The sequence below is a fragment of the Caretta caretta genome, chromosome 16 (assembly GCF_965140235.1).
Source record: "Caretta caretta isolate rCarCar2 chromosome 16, rCarCar1.hap1, whole genome shotgun sequence".
NCBI classification, from domain to species: Eukaryota; Metazoa; Chordata; order Testudines; family Cheloniidae; genus Caretta; species Caretta caretta.
Genome location: NC_134221.1, coordinates 24188117 through 24211880, shown reverse-complemented (window position 1 = coordinate 24211880; position 23764 = coordinate 24188117). Strand labels below are relative to the sequence as shown.

The 23764-nt window shown below is 44.1% G+C and overlaps 2 protein-coding genes across 5 annotated transcripts; one reads left to right on the top strand and one right to left on the bottom strand.

The window, feature by feature from the left end:
- Positions 1-1794: 1794 nt before the first annotated feature.
- Positions 1795-8785, bottom strand: RABEPK (Rab9 effector protein with kelch motifs). 4 transcript variants are annotated; one of them, XM_048822342.2, is made up of 8 exons: positions 8580-8785; positions 7846-7908; positions 7274-7431; positions 6093-6245; positions 4908-5069; positions 4080-4229; positions 2517-2666; positions 1795-2127 (listed from the first exon to the last, which is right to left on the bottom strand). In XM_048822342.2, the coding sequence occupies exons 1-8, from the start codon at positions 8768-8770 to the stop codon at positions 1817-1819; spliced, it is 1338 nt and encodes a 445-aa protein (XP_048678299.1). In that variant the 5' UTR covers positions 8771-8785; the 3' UTR covers positions 1795-1816. The 4 variants fall into 4 exon arrangements, with proteins under 4 accessions (XP_048678299.1, XP_048678300.1, XP_048678301.1 ...); XM_048822343.2 differs by having other exon boundaries at positions 2565-2666; XM_048822344.2 differs by lacking the exon at positions 4080-4229.
- Positions 8786-8883: 98 nt separating this feature from the next.
- On the top strand, positions 8884-18181 carry PPP6C (protein phosphatase 6 catalytic subunit). The gene is made up of 7 exons (XM_048822346.2): positions 8884-9106; positions 10726-10821; positions 11784-11849; positions 12436-12577; positions 14170-14249; positions 16010-16219; positions 17237-18181. Exons 1-7 carry the CDS (start codon positions 9032-9034, stop codon positions 17483-17485), a joined length of 918 nt encoding a protein of 305 aa, XP_048678303.1. The 5' UTR covers positions 8884-9031; the 3' UTR covers positions 17486-18181.
- Positions 18182-23764: the final 5583 nt, after the last annotated feature.

The following is a 23764-nucleotide window of genomic DNA, read 5'->3' as shown; positions in this document are numbered from 1 at the left end:
CTCAAATTTCCACTTCACTATCCATTTCCTAGTATTAAAATGTCCCACCTTCCACAGACCTAGCAACCAAGCATAGCTGAATAGTAGCATGGGCTTTGCCAAATTTCACTTAAACATTGATCTTTAAGAATAAGTTACAGGGAGAAAACCAACAAAATGATTGATTTCACAGAGGGCAGCTCTCAGCCCCTATTAATTTACAATTTCGTTTTTGGCTTATCTAGGAACACATTTCAATTTTTTTAAATGACAAACCTTCCTAGTCCTTGATGTTAACTTTTAAAGGTACTAAATGAAAGGCTCACAGGCATAAGCATTAGATTTAGAATAATTAAACTCCAACCCACTAGTTTTCAACCTCAGCTGCATAAATGTAGCTTGAGCAGTAGATAAAAATAAGGTGACTGCCCACATGGATACTGTACCTGTCACTAGTATCAAGTTAAATCCAGGAACTTTACACTTCAGTATCATAAGAGGATTGTAGATACCTAGTGCTCCCACCTGAGGCGAGCTTTCTAGGGGCTTATCTACACAGCCAATTTTAGTGCTAGTTATACCACTGTGAACACCCTTGTGTAAAAGTGCTTTTTTCAAGTTTAATTTATACAGTAGAACCTCAGTTACAAACTGATCAGTCAACCACACACCTCATTTGGAACCAGAGGTACACAATCAGGCACCAGCAGAGATCAAAAAATAAAAGCAAATACAGTACTCTTAACATGTAAAATAAAAGGAAAGCAGCATTTTTCTCTTGCACAGTAAAGTTTCAAAGCTGTATGAAGTCAGTGTTGGGTTGTAAACTTTTGAAAGAATAACTTTTGTTCAGAGTTGAACAACCTCCATTCCTGAGATGTTCATAACTGAGGTTCTACTGTATACTACTTCCAAACTAAGAAGAAAAACTGGAATAAGAGGCAATCTAGGGATTAGAGCAGCATTTCCCACACTGTGTTCTGTGGAACACTGGTGTTCCACACGATGTGAATAGGTGTTCCGTAAAAGAATCTAGAATTTAATTTTGACTCTTGCATTTTATTTTTGTACTACTTTATACGTGCTTTCCAGTTAGAAATTGTTAGTTCAAGTTATTTTAAATTGTATTTTTGCTTTGTTTTATAAAATAAAATATATTTGAGCATAAATAACACCATTTTCTATTTGAAAACCAAACAACTACAAAATAATATTATAAGTGTTCCGTAACAGTCTAAAAAGTGTTCTGTGGCCAAAAAAGTTTGGGAAACACTGGATTAGACCAATACAGCAACAGTTTTAACTATGCTGGCATATTTATGCCAAACTTTCTCCATGGAGACCAGTCTTGAGAAGTTAGAGATGGAGAGAACTCGCTAATCAGAAGGCTGTTATGGAAAGGTTACCTCAAAGAGATGAAATTTAGTTTGTTTCCTTCAAAGCACATTCCATCAGCTCATCTTGATCACAAGGCAGATTCCAGAGCCAGCCACCCAGGCTTCAGCTCCACTCTTGCCAACAGCAAAATGTGCATCAAATCTACCTATTAGTTGCATATCCCCTGAAGGAGGCTATAAAAGGTAGCTGTACACATTTCTGGAGTTTGTGACCTTTAAAGTGAAGGACATTACATACATGTAAATATACACAGCAGCCCAGGAAGGCAAAGTAATAAACATTCATCTATAACAAGAGAATTTTAATAAATAAGGTTTTCTGCTTAGCACAACACTGTCAGTTCATGCCAGGATTTAATTTCTTGGAGTGATCTTGTCAGTTATAAACTGAAAAAAGAATTAGATTTATACAAATGGAAAGTTTGAGTACTCTGGTTTTATTACTTAATCAGATTCACAATACAGTCCCTGTGAATCTCCCCTTGAGTATCCATCCCACCAAATATTAAAAACAAATACATCAATTTGTCTTCTGTGCAGCCTTTTCCTATTTGTTTTTCCTGATCAGAGTCACCTTCATCACTGACTGTTTCAGTTGCTTCCTTCCCAATTGTATTTCTGCTGGTTACAGCTTCTGAATCACTGTTCTTAACATTGACACATACTTGCCACGGAACGATGCACATGGAATGGTCCAACCTTCCAGGGGGCAAAGGAGAATCAAATTCTAATAGTGTCCATTGTTGGTTTTCTGCAATTCAAAAAAGACAGAAAACTCACTGTGAAATCAGTTTCAAATTTACAGAATTGGAAAGAAGAATGAGGATAGTGGCATCATCATAAATTATGGACTAGTCTGCAATGTTATAAGCCCCTTAAAAAAAAAAAAAAAAAAGAAGAGCGTGGGGTGGGGTGGGGAGGTGGCTCTGTTTAACCATAACATTATACCAGGATAGAATTGAAGTACTGCCACTGATTTCAACCGACACACGCTGGTGTAAAGTTGTGGTAACCAAGAAGGGAATTGGGTTTGAAATTTCCAGGGAAGATGTAATAATAATTCCTATTATAAAACTGAATATAAAAGTTTCATACAGTAATTAAGGGTAGAAACCTTTAAAAAAAAAAAAAACTTCCCACCTATGTGATATTTATACATTGTATCCAGTGCCCCAGTTGGGTCCATACCACCAAAAATGTACAGATGGTTTCCAAAGGCAGCAGCTGAGTGGGCTGCCCGTCCTCCTGGGACATCACCAGCAGCTGGTAACTTTTCCCATGTCATAACATCTACAAACAGAAAAATAAATCAATGGCTACGTTTTAGAGAATGAAATAAACTGCTGTTTATTATCATCAAAAGGCCAACAGTTGGGCAGGGCCTGAAATTCTCTAAATCAGACCCATCTTTGGGTTTGCTTTTGTTTTAAAGCAGTCACACTTGGGCTTTGCTTGTAAGACCTCAGGCTGGTAACGAGACTGCTGTTGTTTTTGGATGGGAACAACAGTTGCAGGTACTTAGCACTTTCCTGCATCAGAGGAACTGTCCTTTTGGGGAGGTGGCATTGAGGGAAGCACAAAGATTTTCCTTCTATGGGGATGTGCTAGATTTCTTCTTTCCATTGCATGGGAGTTCCTGGTGGTACCAACAGCCATCAAGCAGCAGGAGTACACTTGGTTGAGGATGTTCTCCCATATATAATAGGGGAGCATCCAGTTCATGGACACCAGTCTGAAACTACAGTAGAACCTCGGAGTTACAAACTGACTGGTCAACCATGCATCTCATTTGGAGCTGGAAGTACGCAATCAGGCAGAAGCAGAGATTTTTAAAAAAGCAAATACTGTCCAGTACTGTGTTAAATGTAAATTACTAAAAAAAAAATAAAGGGAAAATTTAAAGATATGAGAAGGTAAGGAAAATTTTTCTGTGCTTGTTTCATTTAAATTAAGATGATTAAAAGCAGCATATTTCCTCTGCATAGTAAAGTTTCAAAGCTGTATTAAGTCAATGTTGTAAACATGAAAGAATCACCATAACGTTTTGTTCAAAGTTACGAACAAGTTCCATTCTCAAGGTGCTGGTAACTCCGAGGTTCTACTTGTATAGAGCATCACTAGAATGGATAGTGCTTTCACTGCCATTCTAACTCATGAGAGTGCCTTACACAGTAAAGACAGAGCATTGTTTTAATTAATATTTATAGAATATGCTATTGCAGTCATTTATGAAAGAAACGTTGGGTGCCAGTCTTTCAGATACTTTGTGGTAACTAATCACTGTCAGGTAGTTTTTCATCAGAAGAACCCCCACAGCAACATACATTCAGCTCTTGGATACGTTGAATAGTAATTATCTCCATAGCCATATTACAGAAGTGCCCCATATTTCTCAGCTTGTAACCAGCCGCATAGGGGAGGCCCTCCACACACACTATTGCATTGTCACCACAAATCCCAGTCCCTTAGACCTGTAGACAAATCTCTCGCTGAAGCCAATAGGATTTCTGCCTGCTTAAGACCTGCAAGATCAGCATGACACATGACAAAAGCAACATGCCCCAGCACCAACCAGCCACACTGGAGCATATTTATTGCACGTATCCAATAGTTATTTTAGTGGTTCTGTAAGAGGTGGTCTCTCTCAAAGCAGACCACATCACATTACTTATTAATGCAGCTATAGCTACTTCATATACTTACTTGTATCAATGCAGAACAGATCATTGTAAAATTTATCACCAGATAACCCACCATGTATGAAAAGCTTGGTCCCAACTGCAACCACCACATGGCCATGCCGAGGTGAGGGAGGATTACCATGTACTTCTGGCTGTGACCAAGTCAAAGTGGCTAGAAATGGGAGTACATATGATTATGTGGTGTGTTGTTGGAGCTCTGTAAAGACATTAAACCAGAAACCCTGGTCTAGGGACATCTAGACCAAGTCTGACAAGGTGATTTTTAAATCAATAACAAAAGCCTCAAGCATCTAGTTTCTGGGATTATCGCAAGAGGCAATTCAAATACACACTCAGCAAAAAAATGCACCTATTTGTACATCTCCTCTGGAAGTAATTACACACTGTTGATGTAGTAGAAAAAATCATTGTTCTTGCTCTACATATTGTCCTTTCGTAGCGAAGTGACCAACATATGTTCCCACTTCTGAAAGAGAATGGCTACTAGCAGCAAATTGTGGTAGAAGTTGGAGGATTCTGACAGTACACCTCAATCCCGTACCACAATGCCAATGATACTCTTAGATCTTTCCACTGAAGATACTACCAACTTTCCAAGTGACTGTGTGGTGTTGATAAGCTTCAGGTAGGGGGGACAGCTCATCATTCTAATTTAAACCTATCGCCAAAAACTGGTGTCTAATAATACACTATACCACATTACCTAATTCTTTATGTACAATTTGCATTTCCAGGCCTTTATTCATCTCTGTGCCACGCAACCTTTCAGTCCAAGTGGACAATGAATCATTTAACTCACTGTAACAAAACATTAGTTATTTAGCGGTACCTGTGTCGAACACGTGAAGTTGTGGATCTTTAACAGGCTCTGCTCCTTTATCTCCCCCTCCAAGCACATAAAGCTGGTCTCCTATAGCCGCTGATGACGTGTGGAACGTCCTAGGGAGTGGTTGAGTCCCAATCACTTTAGGACTTTCCCAGATTCCTGTTTCTAATTAAAAGATGAAATGATAATTATTCACAAATATATAACAAGCAGTTACCTTATTCATATGAATTCTTCAGAGTGGAGGTTGACTTGACTAGGGAGTTATTAAACACATAAAACACAGTGTTAAGAAAAAAAGTCAAAAGTGGCAAAAAATGACTTTTGGGAAATGAGTGAAAAATCCAAGTTGCAAGTGAAAGCTTGGTCTGTTGCATGCATCTAATTCAGGTTTGTTTACACCACCTGATAAAGTGCTATGTCCATTCTACGTTAGCCACATAGGATTTTGTGGAATGTATTTATATGCTAAAATCAAACATGGTTCCTGGGATTTCCCACTAATGCTAAGAGCTCTTGTATTTATTCCACACCTAGAGATTTTTACAGGGAATCTGTCATTATAGAAGTTCAGACTTTTAAAAAAAGCTCTTTACAAGCAATATATGCAGCACCACTGAAATGCAGTCACCTGTGTAGTGGAGGGCAACAGACAGGTAAACAACAGGCACATGAGACAACAGAGAAGGGAGATGAATTTTTGGTTAACTCCTCCAGGCCAAATGCCTAGTCTCTTAAGAATCTTTAATATACATGCAGAACAGACCACACTACATCTCATTCAAACGGCCCACACACATGGAACTGCATGGTGGGTTTATACAGCTCTGGTAGGACCCACTCATTTGGCACAAGAATGCTCCCGTTAATGCCAAGCATGGGATTCATTGCCATGAAGCGCTAGTGTACAGTGCATTCCCTGCGGCAAGGAACCTGAGGGGCACACTGCAGAAGTCACCACAGCATTTTAGAAAGTCATAGATTTGATTCTACCTAGTCTTTAATGCTCCTAGGAAGATAAAAAGGAAATCATTTGCCTGTAAATACAGATTTTGGAGGTGTAACCTGTACTTTACAAATGTAACAAAGTAATTCGAACAGTTTCTCACATGTATAACAGGTGCACAGCCAACTGTCCAACAAAGGAAGAGAAAAGGCTCGGATGAGTAGATTCTACCACACACTTACCTAGATTCAGCACTTGAACACAGTTTCTATTTCCAGACTGGTCAGCCCCTCCAAACACCCAGAGGCTAGTGGGGCTGCTTGTGGGAATGAAGGTGGCGTGTTCATATCGAGGCAACAGGCCCACCCAACCAGGCATTGCCCACTGGTGTTTATCTGCAATGGAGGGAGTAAGTGCTGAGTTCCATTTGCAACAACACTGGTGTTTCCAGGACAGCTGCAGTTACCTTAGGCTGACTGAGGTATAGTGTAATCCATGAACAAATTTCAGCTAAATACAAATGCTACTTGAGGACAATCAGACATAGATAGATGGTAGATGGCCACCTCCTCAAGGGGTAAGTCCCAAGGCAGTTAGTCCTTTCAATATAAGACAAAATAATTCAACCGAGGTGAGCTACTTTAGTCTATCAACACTGCCCCTTGATGTTAGCCCATATTCCCATTTTGACAGGAGTGTGGAGACCAATACTTGAAAGTGCCCCATAAATGCACCCCAGCAGAGAAGCATGTGACAGATCACCTAATATCTTTCTTAGCTCACCCCTCCCACCCCCAACAAAATGACTATGGATGTCCATAGCTCAGGACACAGACATGAGATTCAAGTCCAGAATAAGCAGAAACTTGAAACGCTATTTCCTTCTAGGCTCTGATCCTTCAACGACATCCACAGCCATATGCAGACCCATGCGGCTGCAGGATTGGGTCCTTTATCCATCTGGACAGGTTGTAACACTCAATACTAAGGCTTGGTCTACACTACATATTTACTTTAATAGAACTACATCGCTCAGGGGTGTGAAAAATCCACACCCCCGAGCAATGTTGTTATGCCGACCTTTCAGCTCGGGTGTAGACAGTGCTATGTTGCTGGCCAAGCATCTCCTGCCTCCCCTGGAGAAGTTAAGCTGATGGGAGAGCTCTCTCCCATTGGCTTAGACTGAGCATCTTCACCAGACGCGGTGCAGCTGCGCCAATGTAAATTTGTAGCGTAGACCTGCTGTAAGTAGCTGTGTCACTGTTTCTAGGCCTTATCATCACAGTTTTTGCTGTCCCATTGAGGTGTTTGCATGGATCTGGTCTGACCTCCCCAAGCACAGCGAAGATTAAACAGACTTTTTGGTTTCCAAGGACAGACAGCGTAACAGGCAACAAAACTACTAAATATTTCCTGTTCTTACCCAGATCTATGATGTGGGCATCGGAGAAGCTGCCATTGGGGTCTGCTCCCCCGATGATGACCACTTTGCCTTTCCCAGCGGTTGGGGCTGGAGGCAAATATAAGCAGTTATGGCCAACGCGTGCACTCGGGCTTTCTCCGAGGGGGACAAGTGTGTACCTAGAGTAGGGAGATATAGGCATGAATCAGGCCTGGAGAGCACATAAAGGTTTGGGGAGGAAAGGACAGGGATATCTGTAGTGCCTTCAATGGGGAAGTGCTGTGCTAGAGAAGAAGAGTGTGAATCCCTCCTGGAACAGGGGAATGAGGGGAAAAATGAAAGTTTAGAATACAGATTAAGTGAAAAAACTGTGCCATTTATTGATGGGAAGAATGTAAAAAACACTCCCCATATTCTAATATGAACTCCAGAGTCATCAAAGAAGCTGGTGCTATATCAGGCTTTAATGCGGGAATCTGATGCCACTCTGACTCTAGTGGGGGCATTGGGCTCATCACGGTCATGCTGTAATAACACATTATAGCCACGGTGGGGGGACTGAGGATGAACGGGGAATGCTGGGGTGCACTAACCATGTGGCCCTTTGGGGGACAGCTCCAGGCTCCAGAACCGGCAGCAGCTTTGGCCTCATGAATCTTGAGCAAAGGAAGGCAAAGCCAGAGTCATGGAAATCCCCCCAGAGTCCCCCTCCTTGCAGGCCCCCTCCGAACCCCTCCCAGTGCCTGCGGGGAAATCTCCCCCCTCCCATACTCCCCCAGAGCCGCCCCCTCCCCCAGTGCCTGCGGGGAAATCCCCCCCCCCCACTCCCCCAGAGCCGCCCCCTCCCCCAGTGCCTGCAGGGAAATCTCCCCCCACCCGACTCCCCCAGAGCCGCCCCCCTCCCCCAGTGCCTGCGGGGAAATCTCCCCCCCCCCACTCCCCCAGAGCCGGCCCCTCCCCCAGTGCCTGCGGGGAAATCTCCCCCCCACTCCCCCAGAGCCGCCCCCCCCAGTGCCTGCGGGGAAATATCCCCCCCCCACTCCCCCAGAGCCGGCCCCCCCCAGTGCCTGCGGGGAAATCTCCCCCCCCACTCCCCCAGAGCCGCCCCCCCCAGTGCCTGCGGGGAAATCCCCCCGGAGTCCCTCCCCCGCAGGCAGGACCCGTCCCGTCCCGACGTCTCCACAAGGTGCTCGGCGCTGCCCAGGCGGAGGGGCGGCCGCGCCGGCGGGCTGGAGGACTGGGCGACCAGCCGTCTGTGGGGCACCGCCCGGCTCCAGTCCCAGCCCCTTCGGCCCTCGCCCTCCCGCAGGGACCGGCCCCGGCTCACCGCCGCTGCCCCCGGGGGCAGAGAACCCCCGAGCGGGGAGACGTGACGGCGCCCGGCCCGGCCCTCGCTCCCCTCAGCCTGTCCGGCCTCGCTCCGCTTTTCTCCTCCCGCCCACCTCCAAGGTAGAGGGGGCCCACAGAAACTACACTGCCCAGCATGCACCGCAGCCCGGGGCCCCGGGCTCCCAGCATGCTTTGCGCAGCGCGCCACGGGCTGACGCAGAGCGCGCTGGGAGGGGAGGCGGAGGCACCGGCACCTCCTGGCGGCAGTCTGTAGGGGGCGCCTCCGCTTCCTGTGCCTGGCTAGAACGGACTGAGTTCCGGCGTCCTCCCCGAGCGCAGAGGGTCAGCGGCGCTCGCCCCGGAAGTTCCCCTCGTTTCCGGCTTGTGGCCGCGGCAGAGGGGCTTCACCGCCCCCGGAAGTTGCCGGTGCCCCGCAGCTGCTCCGCCAAGATGGCGCCTCTGGACTTGGATAAGTACGTTGAGATTGCGCGGCTCTGCAAGTACCTGCCCGAGAACGACCTCAAGGTGAGGGGCGGCGCGGGGCCGGGGCCGGGGCCGGCGGGAGCCCAGAGGGAAGAGCCGGAGCTTGGCCCCCTGCCTGGCGCACACAGGGCTGCGGGTGCTGGGGCCCCTCCGCCCTGGGGGGCGGCTGCAGCGCTGTTCCCGGCCTGCTGCCCCCTTCTGGGTTTGGGCTCACGCCCCGGGCGCCGGCAGCGGCCTGGCCGCGGGCAGAGGCGGGGACAAGCGGGTGCGAGTGATCCCCGCCTCGGGGACCGGCCGTTCGGTCAGGCGCCCTGCCCGGAGGTCCCGTCGGATGCACGGGCTCGTTGCTACGGTGGTCCTGCACGTTTAGTGTCAGCTCTTCGGGGCTGGGACGGGCATGATGCCAAACCAGCCCAGGCTAATGCAGGCAATTCTGCAGATTGCTTTGACTAGGTAGAGGTTGGAAGAAATATCCTTGTCTCAGTGTGGTTCTGCTCTGAAAAGTGACTGGCCTCTTCTAACGCTGCAGACCTCACACGATTGTACCTTTGAGAGACAAACTAGTGTAAGGTAATATCTTTTACTGGACTAACTTTGGTTGGTGAAAGAGACCAGCTTTTGTGCTACTGAGCTCTTTTTCAAGTGTGGGAAAGATACTCCGAGGGTAGTCTATGCGAGAATCACCACAATGGCATAGCTGCGCCAGTGCAGTGCATCTGGTGAAGACACACTATGTCAGTGGGAGAGCTGGCATAAGAAAACCACACTGCCACTTACAGTGTAACTTACATCACTCAGGGGGTGGCCTAGTCATACTCCATAGTGACATAAGTTACACCAACAGAAGTGTTCGTGTGTACAAGCCCTAAATAGGAAGTGGGAACAGCTTGTTTAACGTAAGTAGTTAAACATTGTGAGACCATTAAAAGTGAAGTGGACCATTACCCATTGTATATGGAGAGTCATGCAAAAATAAATGTGGTACTCTCTGCTTCTATGACTCAGTGGAGTCAATTTCCCTGAGTGTGTGAGTAGGATTCTATTCTTTTTTGTACATTATCAATGGAATTGTTTTCTAAGTTCCAGCCAGCTATATCTATGTACCCCCAGTGAAGAGCATGGCATTGTTCATGGGGTTGCACAGGTGTAACTGAGACCTCACTTACTGATAAGTGAGAAGGAAAGAATCCAGTTTGAGTCTTTGATCCCAGGATGAGTTTTTAGGGTTTGCAGTTGGAAATTAACGTTTTTCCTTGTAAACTGAGCATATCTAATACAGAAATAATTGATACAATAAACATAAAATAACCACAGTGGTCATCTAATTTTTAAGAGCAAAACTGCAATTTAATGTAGCATTTAAATAATGTAAATTACACTTACTCTGTGAACTGTTGCTCTGAGCCTCATTGGGACTATAGTTAAACTGTATGAGTCTGTGGTGGCGCTTTAAAACATTAATTCAAGTGTAACCAAACTTTCTTACACATTTTTCATCCCAAGTCATTTCAGCATGGTTTCTCATTGATGTCTAGAGAATTTGGTAACTGAATACATCCTAAAGCAAATAACTTAGTTCATTAGTTTACAAATATGTTAGTCCTTGATATTACAATGCACAAAAACCACAGGCTGATCAGTGTAAACTTTTTCCTCTGTAGCGCTTATGTGATTATGTGTGTGACCTACTGCTGGAAGAGTCAAATGTGCAGCCAGTATCTACACCAGTTACAGTTTGTGGAGATATACATGGACAGGTAAAATGGCATGAATACTTGCATGTTATACCCCTAGAGAGCAAGCAGAGTCTGTCACTTGCAAACATTTCTATAAGGTTGATGGTGAATAGTATTTTAAATATATGACAGGTTTCAGAGTAACAGCCGTGTTGTTAAATATATGGTTGGGGAAGCATAGTTCAGGGAAGCAGAACCATCTCCTGAATGTTCAGTAATTTGCAGTATTCTGTATGCTCTGCTTTTGTGCAGTGGAAGGAAAGCATACTGTTTTTAACTTTCCCAGAGTGTGCTTTTGGGAAGTCAGCCTCACAGATTAAGAAGCATTGCTGAATTATCCTCTTACTTAGGGCTTGGCTGTGTCGACACAGCCTTGTTGCTAAAAGTCAGTGTGTGTGAACACACTTTTGTGGTATTTTGTTGGCACTTTTGCCGACAAAATACTTCCAGCCCCGTGAGCGGCATAAGCTTTGTCAGCAGGAGAGTTCTGCTGACAAAGCCGTGTTCACGCTGCCGCTTGTGTTGGCAAAACTTTTGTCTTTCACTGGGGGGGCTTTTTTAAGTACCCACGAAAGACACAAGTTTTGGTGACAACTGTGCAGTGTAGACATACCCTTAGACTGCAGTTGTTGAGCTGTTCAATGTTAATAGGGGCCTCATCCTAGAAGGAGGGAACTCCATTTGAAGTTGATGGGTGTTATGCATACAAAGGGCTTGCACACTGTAAAGCTGCTCTGGAGAAGTAAGACCTAATCAGTATTTCAGCAGTTTAAATGTGGCTTTTTAACACCAAGTGGATGAATGGGAAATCTGTCCATTGAGGCCATAATTGTTCAGTTGAGCTTTTTCAGATCTACTTTTATCTTGTTCTTGAAAATAAGGATTACTTCTCTCTAAACCTAGATAAATTCCAATTAATTGTGCTAACACACTCTTAACTAACAATAACAGAACCCTTAATATGGACAAACTCTTTTTTGCAGTTTTATGACTTATGTGAACTGTTCAGAACTGGAGGTCAGGTTCCTGACACAAACTACATATTTATGGTATGTATATATTAGATGTTAGTTCATCATTCAAAAAAAGTGTAAGGAAAGCACTTCTACAATTACGCTGATTTAAAAAAAAATTCAGACTTCTTTCGTTTTAGTTTCCATTTTAACTCTCTTGCTTGTAAACATCTTTTCCACTCCCAAATTTACTCTCTTCCACTTGGTTAATGGGTGTGGTTTTTATTTTGCCTATCTAAAATTTGAAATAGATAATGCTGGTTCTCATGAAAGGAAATACAATTTATAGCCTGCTATCTAAAAGCTCTAGCTTATGTTGGCAGTAGAAGGGAAGTAGAATATTTTAGTGGCTAATAAAGGACCTCCTGAAATGTTTCTTGGATGAATGGGAACATGAGAATCACAGAAGTAATGTTTCAATTTTAAATTATGAAATTTCAAATACCCATTTAAATGTTTTTGTTTTTTAAATATATTTTCAGAATTCATATAGCAATGGTGCTATGGTGCCTCGTGGTGTTGGGCTTCTTCGCAAATTGAGGAATTAGAAGTAGATATGTTACTGTGTGCACTCCTGAAACCATTTTTCCATTTATTATGTAAAAATATTTTTAATTTGCAGGGTGACTTTGTAGACAGAGGTTACTATAGTCTTGAGACTTTCACCTACCTTCTTGCACTAAAAGCTAAATGGCCTGACCGTATCACACTCCTGCGAGGGAATCATGAGAGCAGGCAGATAACACAAGTGTATGGATTTTATGGTAAGTCTTTATAAACTGTTTCTGAATTGTGGTTAACTAACATAAAAATGCAGTGAACTGATTCTCTGTCCTTTGGTAAATTTGACTTTGAATACATGTGTAGCTTTTCTAGAGGCCAAGTGGATCATGAAGTAGGATTCATCAGAGCAATAAGCCAATCTGAATTTATGCACTGTCAAATAGTGAAGTAATGTAGCATAGTATGGGGAACAGTAATTAGTCTTGAAAAGGACTGTGCTCTAATCTACTGGGTAGAGTTCTATTTTCAGCTCTGTCACTGACTTGCAATATAACCACAGGTCTTCACGTCTATGCCTCAGACTTCTTATCTGTGAAACTGTGTGATAAGGAGCTTAATCTGGGAGTTGAGGCTTAATATTTGAAGTACGTTGGGATTGTCTGATAAGTGCTGTAGAAAAACAAAATATAGAGAAGTCTCTCTTTATGACTTAGGTCATAGCTTTTAATTCTACCAACTTGGTAACAAAGATGGCTTATCTGGTAAGTCACTGCTGGTGCAGTAGATGGGGCAATATTAGTGAATGAACACATGATTAGTACTAGGCATTAACGCAAACAATATAAACTGAGGGAGTGGGTTTGCCTGAAAACTTAATTGTAGTTCCAAAGCTATGAGAAGACTTGGAGAAATCTTTCAAGGATCTAATAGTTGCCCCAAGGAATATGTAATCAAAAATGGACTTGCTTTTGGATCCCTCTGGAAATGAGGAGAAATGGGTATAAATCTTGATCTCTTAATCCATTATGCCTAAGGAATCCTTGCTTGTTAGGTCTGACTTATCCAGATCTGTTCGAACCTAGTTACTTACAACTGCATTGAGGCTCCATCCTCTTTGACCCAAAAAAGTGTTGCATGGTTTGGTTCTGCCTGTATAGATAGGGCCATGCTGTGGCACTGTGACTGCTTTAGGGCAGTAGCAGAGGCTAATTGTGAGGGGTTTTCTTTGCGTCTCACAGTACGATCTTCAGCAACTCAAACGTGGAAATGACTTCTTTATTTAAAAAACAAACAAACACCTAAGATTTGTCTGTTCGGTTTCCTTAGTGGCCTAATGTGGGGTATTAGTTCCTATAGCACAATTTGGACAGGGTTGATTTCTAAACCAAACAAAGCAACCATAACTCTCTTCCTCTGCTTTGGAAAGAGCATCTTCAGAAGCATGTGGCCTATTTAATCATCTCAGTAGCATCTGACTTCTTTTCATAGCGCAAGAATTGAACCAAGGACTTGTTCATGATGAACTAAATTGAGATTTGAGTTGTGGAGGGCGTGAAGAAGCGTTTCATGGAGGCAGCACCTTAAGTCACACTAAGATGGGAGTAAACCTTTGCCAAAATATTGCTTGAGTATGCAAGAAATTGGAAAACCACTCCCAATGGGGTGGACAGATGGCCATAAGAAAAATCCTCTCTCATTGTATTACAGTCAGTGTTCCTATCTGATGGACCAGCATATTTCTTTGCTCATCTATTTATTGAGATTTCAAGTTCTAGTGTAAATATCTGGGATACTTTTCCTTAACAGAATCAGAGAAAATGTCAAACAATAAAATGATTTCTCTATTTAACAGATGAGTGCCAAACCAAATACGGAAATGCAAATGCCTGGAGATACTGTACCAAAGTCTTTGATATGCTGACAGTAGCAGCTGTAAGTTTTTTTAAACTCAATAAAAACAGATAAAACAGATTATTTTGCATCATTGTTTCACTAGGCACATATTTAAGTGGCCTTTAATTGTCATAGTGTCTAGAGACAAACTGAAATTACAAGTAAAAATATTCCAGGCTTTATACATGAATCCTGGACTAGTGGGTGGGGGAGAAGTAGACATGATGTATCTTGACTTTTTAGAAAGTCTTTTTTTATACTGTCCTGCATGACCTTCTCATAAGAAGACTAGGGAAATATGGTCTAGATGAAATTATTATAAGGTGGGTACACAACTGGTTGAAAGACAGTACTCAGAGTAGTTATCAATGGTTTGCTATCAAAAGGCGGGTGAGGGGGAGGATCTAGAGTGGTCCTGCAGGGGGGTCTGTCCTGGGTCCAGTACTAGTCAATACTTTCATTAGTGACTTGAATAATAGAGTGAAGAGTGTGCTTCTACAACTTGCAGATGACACCAATCTGGGATAGGGTACAAGCAACTGGAGGATAGGATTATAATTCAAAATGATCTTGATAAATTGTTGAATTGGTCTGAATTCAACAAGATGAAATTCAACAAAGACAAGTGCAAGTACTCAGAAAATCAAACAGAACTACAAAATGTGGAATAATTGGCAGGCAGTCATACTGTTGAAAAGGATTTGGGGATTATAGTGGATCGCAAATTGATTGAGTCGGCATAAGAACAGCCATAGTGGGTCAGACCAAAGGTCCATCTAGCCTAGTATCCTGTATTCTGACAGTGGCCAATGCCAGGTGCCCCCAAGGGAATGAACAGAACAGGCAATCAAGTGATCCATCCCCTGTTGCCCATTCTTGGCTTCTGGCAAACAGAGGTTAGAGATACCATCCCTATCCATCCTGGCTAATAGCCATTGATGGACCTATCCTCCATGAATTTATCTAGTTCTTTTTTGAACCCTGTTATAGTCTTGGATTTCACAACATCCTCTGGCAAGGAGTTCCGCAGGTTGACTGTGTTGTGTGAAAAAATATTTCCCTTTTTTTGTTTTAAACCTGCTGCCTATTAATTTCATTTGGTGACCCCTAGCTTTTGTGTTGAGAAGGAATAAACAACACTTTCTCCACACCAGTCATGATTTTATAGACCTATCAATGTGATACAATTGTGAAAAAGACTAATGCACCGCAGAATTTTATTAACAGGAGTGTCATATGTGAGATACAGGAAGTATTTTCCTGTTCTGCTTGGCACTGGTGAGGCCTTACCTGGAGTTCTGACTAATTCTGGGCACCACATTTTAAGAAAGATGTAGAGAACCTGGAGAGTCCAGAAGAGCAGCAAAAATAATAAAAGGCTTAGAAAACCTGACCCATCAGGAAGGGCTAAAAAAAAACCCTGGAATGTTTCTTCTTGAGGAAAGACTGAAAGGGGACATAAGTCTTCAGTTCGGTTAAGGGCTGTTATAAGGAGGATGGTGATCAGTTGTTCTCCATGTCCACTGAAGGAAGGACAAGAAGTATTGGGCTTAATTTTCAACAAGGAAGATTTAGATTAGATAGGGAAAACTTACTAATTTTGAGGATAGTTAAGCACTGGAATAGGCTTCCAATGGAAGCAGAGGAATCCCTGTCATTGGAGGATTTTAAGAATGTTAGTCACATATCAGGGATTGTCTAGGTATGCTTAGTCCTGCCTCAACATGGGTGGATGAACTAGATAACCTCTCGTGGTCCCTTCCAGCCCTACATTTCTATGATTCTATTCTTTCTCTCAGTTAATAGATGAGCAGATTCTCTGTGTACATGGTGGCCTATCTCCTGACATCAAGACACTGGATCAAATTCGAACCATTGAACGCAATCAAGAAATTCCTCACAAAGGAGCCTTTTGTGACCTTGTCTGGTCTGATCCAGAGGATGTTGATACCTGGGCAATTAGTCCCCGCGGAGCAGGCTGGCTGTTTGGTGCAAAGGTCACAAATGAGGTAAAATCACCATCATAGAATGTAAAATTATTGAGGGACCAGATGAACTAAAACCTCTCTTAGCTTTAAGTTTGATGCTCTAATGGCATAACAGAAATAACATTGTGTGATCTGATGACTATGCACAGTGCAATTGTTTAACAAGGGAGACCAGTAAAGTAAGCTGGGATGGTTGCTTTTAATACTAATCCATAATAAAAGGTCTCAAGACAATCGTAGTAACAAGCCATTTCAACTTCTAAAACAACCTGCACATCTGCCACTGTTTTGTTTGTGAACTCCCTCTTTTGCTCTTGTGGTGAGATGGTGATCAATCTTTCTAGCTGGTGGCTATCCTAGTACAGGAGGTGATTGTTTCCAGCCAAGTATTCTCCCAAAGCTATTCTTCTTTTCTCTTTCTCAACAAAGCTCATGCTTTAGTCTTCCACTGAACAAAAGCTTCAGTAAGTCTGGGAAAACCCATTCACTAAAACATGTCAACCTTTCAGGTTATTGAAATACCCAAACTAGCAGTGTCTGACTTGTTGTTGTATTACCTGCCCTTTGGAGCTGTGATAGTGTCGTCATCTGAAAAGCCTGAACATATTACATGAGCCTTAAAATATGCAAATAGAGGTGGTGTTTGTGTAGCCATTTTACTTGGGGTGATGGCACCCCCCCCCCGCAACAAGGTATCTCCATGTCCATTTATGGCACGACTGGTTGTGCTAACACATTCTTGACCGGTTGACTAGTTTCTAAGCTTCTGACTGACTAGCATTTTCTGCTGTGAAAGAACAACTATCTCAGTTTGGTAGGTCCCAGGGGTCTGAAATGAATGGTATCTCATCTGCAGTTAAAACTCCGTGGTGATTCCCGTAGAAGGCTTTTATCTGCAGGTTTACCCAGCAGACCTCTTCTCCTTGAGTAAAATATTGAAATCTTGAGACAGAGCAATGTTCTAAGTAGTAAAGAGCTGTTATGTACTAAGCATATGTAACTACTTACTGTAAATATTTATATATTTTTAAATTACAGTTTGTTCATATCAACAACTTGAAACTCATCTGCAGAGCACATCAGCTAGTGCATGAAGGCTATAAATTCATGTTTGATGAGAAGTTGGTAACAGTATGGTCTGCTCCAAATTACTGTTACCGTTGTGGAAATATTGCATCAATCATGGTCTTTAAAGATGTAAATACAAGAGAACCAAAGTTATTCCGTGCAGTTCCAGACTCAGAACGCGTAATTCCTCCTAGAACAACTACACCGTATTTCCTTTGAGATCTTTTCCCATCCTGCTGTTTCCCCATTTCCTTGTACTATCCCTCTGTACTTTTTATTGAGCACTTTGCTGCTGAAATGCTGCCTCTTGCCTTTTTTATTTTTAAATTATCTAAATGTATTGTGTATTATGGTGTCTGTAGCAGTGTGTCTCTATTTGCTCCTCTCCGCCCCCACATGCCCTCCCTCATTTGAGAATGCTTGTGAAATGTCTGACATTTATTTATCCCACTGGATGTAGTTCTTGCATATGTCTGTTTTTAGGTTGAACATTTTCCCTTTACAAAAAAATCATAATACATTGGCACTCTTTTGATCCCATTCGATCATTCAACTTTTTGTTCGGTAAGTTTTAAGAAATTTCAGCAGCAAAGTTATTACCTAGTGTGCACGATGGGACTGTAAATGCGTTGTGTTGTGTACACATGTCCAAGATGTAAAATTGAATTGTCCTTGTTAGATCTTGTTTTAAGTGAATATAAAAGTGGTCTAAAGGGCTGTCCCTTCCTCTCCCCCCACCTTTTTTTTTTTTAGGATTCCAATAAAAATACAAAACTGCTACAGCTATTGAATTTGTACATTATAATAATTGTTCTGATTTTTCAGATACCTTGTATTTTTAATAAAGTCATATCTTAAATAAAACCCACCTCTAGGTTAAATATTGCAAATAAAAATCCTACTTTGTTGATGTGAGCATGTTTTTTTTTTTTTTTTTCCTATTCAGTAAGAACTACTTAACCCTTTGGCTATCAATTATAGAACTGACCTTAGTTTTAACAATAGTGTGTTTGTGTTTTTTTGTTTTTTTTTGGAAGCAGTCCTTGAGTGGTTCTCTTCTGAAAAGTGACTATGTAGAAATGATATGATTCAGTACATCTGCTCCTTGAATATATTTGAGTCATTTACTCACTAAAATAAGTTTGTGCTTGTCATTCCTGTTAGTATTTGCAGAGTCAGTACAGCTGCAGGAGACTTGAACTTGGTCCGGTTCTTGCTTGTAAATCAACAAAATTGTTAAGCCATATTCTGACTGTAATATCTTAAGCTATTTCTGGATACACCAAGCTTGACTTTGATTTTAGGTTGTAGGTGGCTGGAAAGTGGAGGGGTAGGAGGGATACTTGTAAACCAAGTGGATTTGATCGAGAAACAGGGAAGTCCACAAATTCACTTTTACAGTTACTTTTCAGAAAACCAAACTTCAATCTGTGTTTAAACTAGCTAATTACATATTGAAATTTTGGTAAAAGCCTCAGTAGTAAAATTGCAGTGTTGAATATCTGTAATTGTGTCAGCACAGATTCCACAGGTGGAAAGTGATACACAGTTGGTCATGGATAACCTGGTACCTACCAAAGAAAACTGATCTAGAATTTAATTCTTGAGTGCAAGTAAAAACATTTCTGAATCCAAGACTTCTGTCTTGAAACAAAATCTCTCATTTTTGGGGGGGATTTTTGGTGCTGCCTGGACGTGTTAGGCAGACAAAAGGATTCTGTTGCATTCTTATTCTGTTTAGTTTCTGTATTAAGGACTAGTAGCATCTTTAAGGGCTCTAGTTAACAATTTAGCTGGGATTTATCAATCTGCTATTTCCCTTTCACTTCAACTGCTTTCTTAACATTCCAGAAATATTCTGGCAAAGCTAGTCAGCACTAAAGCACTTTAGCTTTTTAATGTAGTTTTGAACATCCAATACATTATTTACAGAGGATAAAACTTTCTGGCTTCTGGAAATGTAAAAATTAAACAGTTTTCTATTAAATTTTCAGTTCTTGTTAACTTCATGTAAAATGAAGAGCGAGATATTAATTTGACTAGATCTGGCAAAGAGCACTGGGCAGGTAGACTCATTAGCCTCCTATTGACTTCACTGCTGGTACAGCAACCCACAAGTGCAGTTTTTCCTTGAGTCTGGACCTTGATTTTTTTTTAATGGTATAAACTGAAATGGGAGAAGCACACACTTCTCTGCAGACATTCTTGAGCTCTATTGGGTCAACAGCTGAAATATCCATGTCTTGAACCCTAGAATAATTTGGAAGTGGGAGGAAGATTTTTGTTTTACAAGAATGTGAATCTAATTACTAATGTAATTGTGGAACACTGGAAATTCATTTAATTCTTGCTACGTGATTAAAATAATCCACTTTGTTTACTTTAAAACTCCTCTGGCAGCAGTTCTTCCATTGTGTATTTAATGACGGTCTTTAATGCTTTTGAGTTGTACTGATTACCTACGTAATATCAAAAACCCTTTAACTCCCCTCTCATGCTAGTATATAGCATATTTTGATGTTTTAAAGCTCCTTTGGGGGTGGAGGTTCCCTCTTTTTCCCCCCACACCTTTCATGGCACTAACCTTGTTTCTGTCTCTGGTTGAAGGAAACCTGTTGATGAAAATCCAATATAACAGAAAATATTACACTTGACAATGTGCTGATTTATTTTAAATAAACTCGAGCAAGCTGTTCAGCAGCAGTATTAAAACTACTGCCTTCCTACCTTTGGGAAGAGCACTCTACCCCAAGAGGCATCATCCCTGTCAATTATCACTGATCGTACTACGGAGGAAAAGCAACCCTGAAATATGTAGTTCTAGGCATTAGTTTAATGGCTGGGGTAGAGAATAAATCAAAGAGTGTGACTTGTTATAAACTAATTTCGGCAGAGTAAGGGATTCTCTGTATCAAATCCTTATTGTCAGGTAAAAAATTAGTAGGAAATCAATATTTTTCTGACAAACTGCATTTCTGCTAAATGACATCTACCTTGGCACATACTAGGATTAACCCTACCACAATCTTTGTTGCATTTTTCTATGACTAATGAATCAAGTCTCATAGTTCCTTTCTGAGGTAGGGAAATATCCCCATTTTTAGATGAAGGGGTTTTCATTTAATTTCTTTATACCTCAATTACATCTGAAGTTGTGCTAAATCTGATAGTGCTGGAAATACAACTAAGTTCACTTGGGTATCTCTAGACAATCTTTCCCTTTTAATGATTCACTCCACTAGCATGGTGCAGCCATTCAACCATGGAACTTTGCTCCTAGAGCAACCTCTCAAAATTTTGTAGTGCCCAACCTCTAACAGTATTTCTGTAAACTCAGCTTGGTGGAAGGAAGTGGTGGTGTGATTATTCTAGGTACCACCACACTGTCATAGCACTTGTGTGTAGTATCATACTAACCAATCCATTAATCTAGTAGATACACTTCATTTACAGCAGGTTCTTTTTTAGTGCAGTAGTTGCATTAAAATCAAAGCTTTAAAATCTTGATTAAAACTGTACTGACTGGTAGCTGCTCTTGTTTCCCTGCAGTGTCCAACTATGCCTTTTCTATTACAAAAAAAGTGTTTGCATGAAAAAATGTTGGAAAAACAATTCATCTTGATTGCATTGATAAATGTTCCTTAGACTGACATGAATTTAACTATTCCCTCAGAGCTCCAAAAGACAACTTATTCTCTCAAGAACTGATACTCCTGGGGGAATTTTGCACAATTGCATGACCACAGAATTCATATCCCCCACAGATTTCTTTGCTTCTCTGCAGAAAAATCACAGGTGCATTGTTTTGGGCGCCAGGAGCAGCCAATGGAGAGATAAATAACGGGGTGCAGCTGGGGCTGCCTCAGCCAGTGGCTTCTATCCTGTGCTAGGCTAAGCTACTAGTCCTGGCCGGGCTGGGGAGGATGGGACTTCCTCTTTGCCTGCAAGGAACAGCCAGCGCTGGGTCAGACCCACCCCCAGAAACCTCTCCGGTTGCAGGAAGCTCTGCATCATCCCCCCACTTCCTGTCCCCTTTGTTCCTCAGCTGTGGGGGGGAAGGGGTCAGTGTACAGGGAACAGCTCCCCCATCCCCCCAACCCTCATGCATCTGGACCCACCTCATACCCAGATCACCCTGCCAAGCCTCACCCCCTGCACCCAGAACCCAAACCCACAGCTGAACAAGCCTCACTCTCTGCATCTGGAGCCCCACTGCACCCAGACCCCCATGACAAGCCCCCCACCCCTGCACTCAAACCACCACCCTACCAAACCTCACTGCACCTGGACCACCCTGACTAGCTCCCCCCCCAATCCCCACCCCACTAAGCCAGCATCTGGACCCCTCCTGCTGATCACTCCACACCCAGACCCCCCCACAGCTGAGCCCTGACCACCTTCACCTGGACCCCCCCTGCAGAGTCCCATTATGTCTGCACCCCTGTTCATCCAGATCCTCCCCACACCAAGACCCCCCACCAAGCTGCCCACACCCAGACTACCCCCCCACAGAACCCTATTACCTCACAGTTGGATCTCCCCACACTAAGCCCCTCCACACTTGGATCCTGCTGGCCTGAACCTGCCTGCCTACATCTAGTGTGCTTGGCATAGAGGGGCAGGGCCCCAGTGTGTTCCTGGGGCAGGCCTGGTCCTTGTGCTGTGTCAGGGTTAGGTGCAACTTTTGCGTTGAGTCCATAGCTGGACGGGGGGAGGAGGGGACACAGGGTGATCTCACAGCTCTGTAGTCAGGGGCCTGTGCTCCTCACTGCCATGGTGGAATCTCCACATTTATTTATTGACAAATACAATTTGCAGCTTTTTAAAATACTGTGTGTAGAATTTTTTATTTTTTTGGCACAATTTCCTCAGGACTCATGAGAAGCAAACTGAAATGCTTGAAAGGAAGGGTGTGGAGGAGCTTTACTGGAACTGAAACATAGGGTGGGGTGTGTGGGGAGTCTAAGCAATGGGGAACAGCATGTAATTTCTTAATGCATAATTCTAGCTGTAGGAAATCAGACATCCTCCTTCCACATCTTAAAATGAAATGCCAGTTTATGAGATGGTTGAACCCAGTCTCGTAACTTTAAGAGGAGGTGGGAGTACAAATAGTTTGTCATGCAAGTACAATATTTGGTAGGTGGACCTGATGTGTAGGGGCTGGGCTACACTAGCCCTAGATTTATTATGGTTTAGAACAGGGGGTCTCAACCTTTTTCTTTCCAAGCCCCTCCTCAGCATGCTATGAAAATTCCACGGCCCCCTGGGCCACAGCAGCTGTTTTTCTGTGTATAAAAGCCAGGGCCAGCATTAGGGGGTAGCAACCAGGGCAACTGCTCAGGGCTGCATGCCACAGCGGGCCCGCAAAGCCAAGCTGCTCAGGCTTTAGCTCCCGCCCTCGGGGGCAGGGGTGAAGGCAGTGTGGCTTCAGCTTTCTGCCCCTGAGTCTAATGCCAGCCCTGCTTGGTGGACCCCCTGAAACCTGCTCATGGCCCCCCAGGGGGCCTTGGGCCCCTAGCTGAGAACTGCTGATTCAGAACAAAGTGAGGAATCACCTGTTTAGAGCAGCTCTTAGCCCACTTCTCGTTCGACCGACCACAAGAAGGGCAGGGGCTGGAGCTGACTGTGGCTGTACAATATGCTGTACCCCGCCAAGCCCTGACCTCGCGCCTCTGGGCCCTGCTCTACTACAGGCAACTACAGGCCTTGGGGAGGCCTCGCTCCGGGCTGCCGCAGGGACAAGCACCTGCTTGCCCCAGTTGCAGGTGTTTTTAGGCAGGGCTCTGGTGGTGGGGGCTGCACAGCTCCCAGGGCGGGGCAAACAGCACCTGCTTCGGGTAGGCTTGCCAACCCTCCAGGATTGTCCTGGAGCCCCCAGCAATTAAAGACAGTCATGTGATGAAACCTCCAGGAACCGGGCAAAACTGAGAACCCGCCTCCGGCCCCACCCTGCGACAGGCCCTGCACGGAGCTGGAGAGGGGCCAGCCCCCCCTGGAGTCCCTGGCTCTCCCCGACCCCCTCCTCAGAGTCCCAGCCCCGCCCCTCCTCCTCCCCCTCCCCCTCCCCCTCGCCCGCTCAGCCCCGCCTCCCCAGAGTCCCTCCCCCGCCCCCTCAGCCCCGCCTCCCCGAGGCCCCGCCCCTCCCCCTCGCCCGCTCAGCCCCGCCTCCCCAGAGTCCCTCCCCCGCCCCCTCGCCCGCTCAGCCCCGCCTCCCCGAGGCCCCGCCCCTCCCCCTCGCCCGCTCAGCCCCGCCTCCCCGAGGCCCCGCCCCTCCCCCTCGCCCGCTCAGCCCCGCCTCCCCAGAGTCCCTCCCCCGCCCCCTCGCCCGCTCAGCCCCGCCTCCCCAGAGTCCCTCCCCCACGCCCGCTCAGCCCCGCCTCCCCAGAGTCCCTCCCCGGCCCCCACACCCGCTCAGCCCCGCCTCCCCGAGGCCCCGCCCCTCCCCCACGCCCGCTCAGCCCCGCCTCCCCGAGGCCCCGCCCCTCCCCCACGCCC

Bases quoted from the DNA above. Each gene is read 5' to 3' on its own strand.
- RABEPK (XM_048822342.2), bottom strand. From the start codon at position 8,770: ATGCTGGGAGCCCGGGGCCCCGGGCTGCGGTGCATGCTGGGCAGTGTA. The intron at 7,909-8,579 runs GTGAGCCGGGGC...CCTTTGCTCAAG, and splicing joins TGCCCCCGGGGGCAGCGGCG to ATTCATGAGGCCAAAGCTGC. The intron at 4,230-4,907 runs GTACCGCTAAAT...TCCCATTTCTAG, and splicing joins ACTTCACGTGTTCGACACAG to CCACTTTGACTTGGTCACAG.
- PPP6C (XM_048822346.2), top strand. From the start codon at position 9,032: ATGGCGCCTCTGGACTTGGATAAGTACGTTGAGATTGCGCGGCTCTGC. The intron at 11,850-12,435 runs GTATGTATATAT...TTTAATTTGCAG, and splicing joins ACACAAACTACATATTTATG to GGTGACTTTGTAGACAGAGG. The intron at 14,250-16,009 runs GTAAGTTTTTTT...TCTTTCTCTCAG, and splicing joins ATATGCTGACAGTAGCAGCT to TTAATAGATGAGCAGATTCT.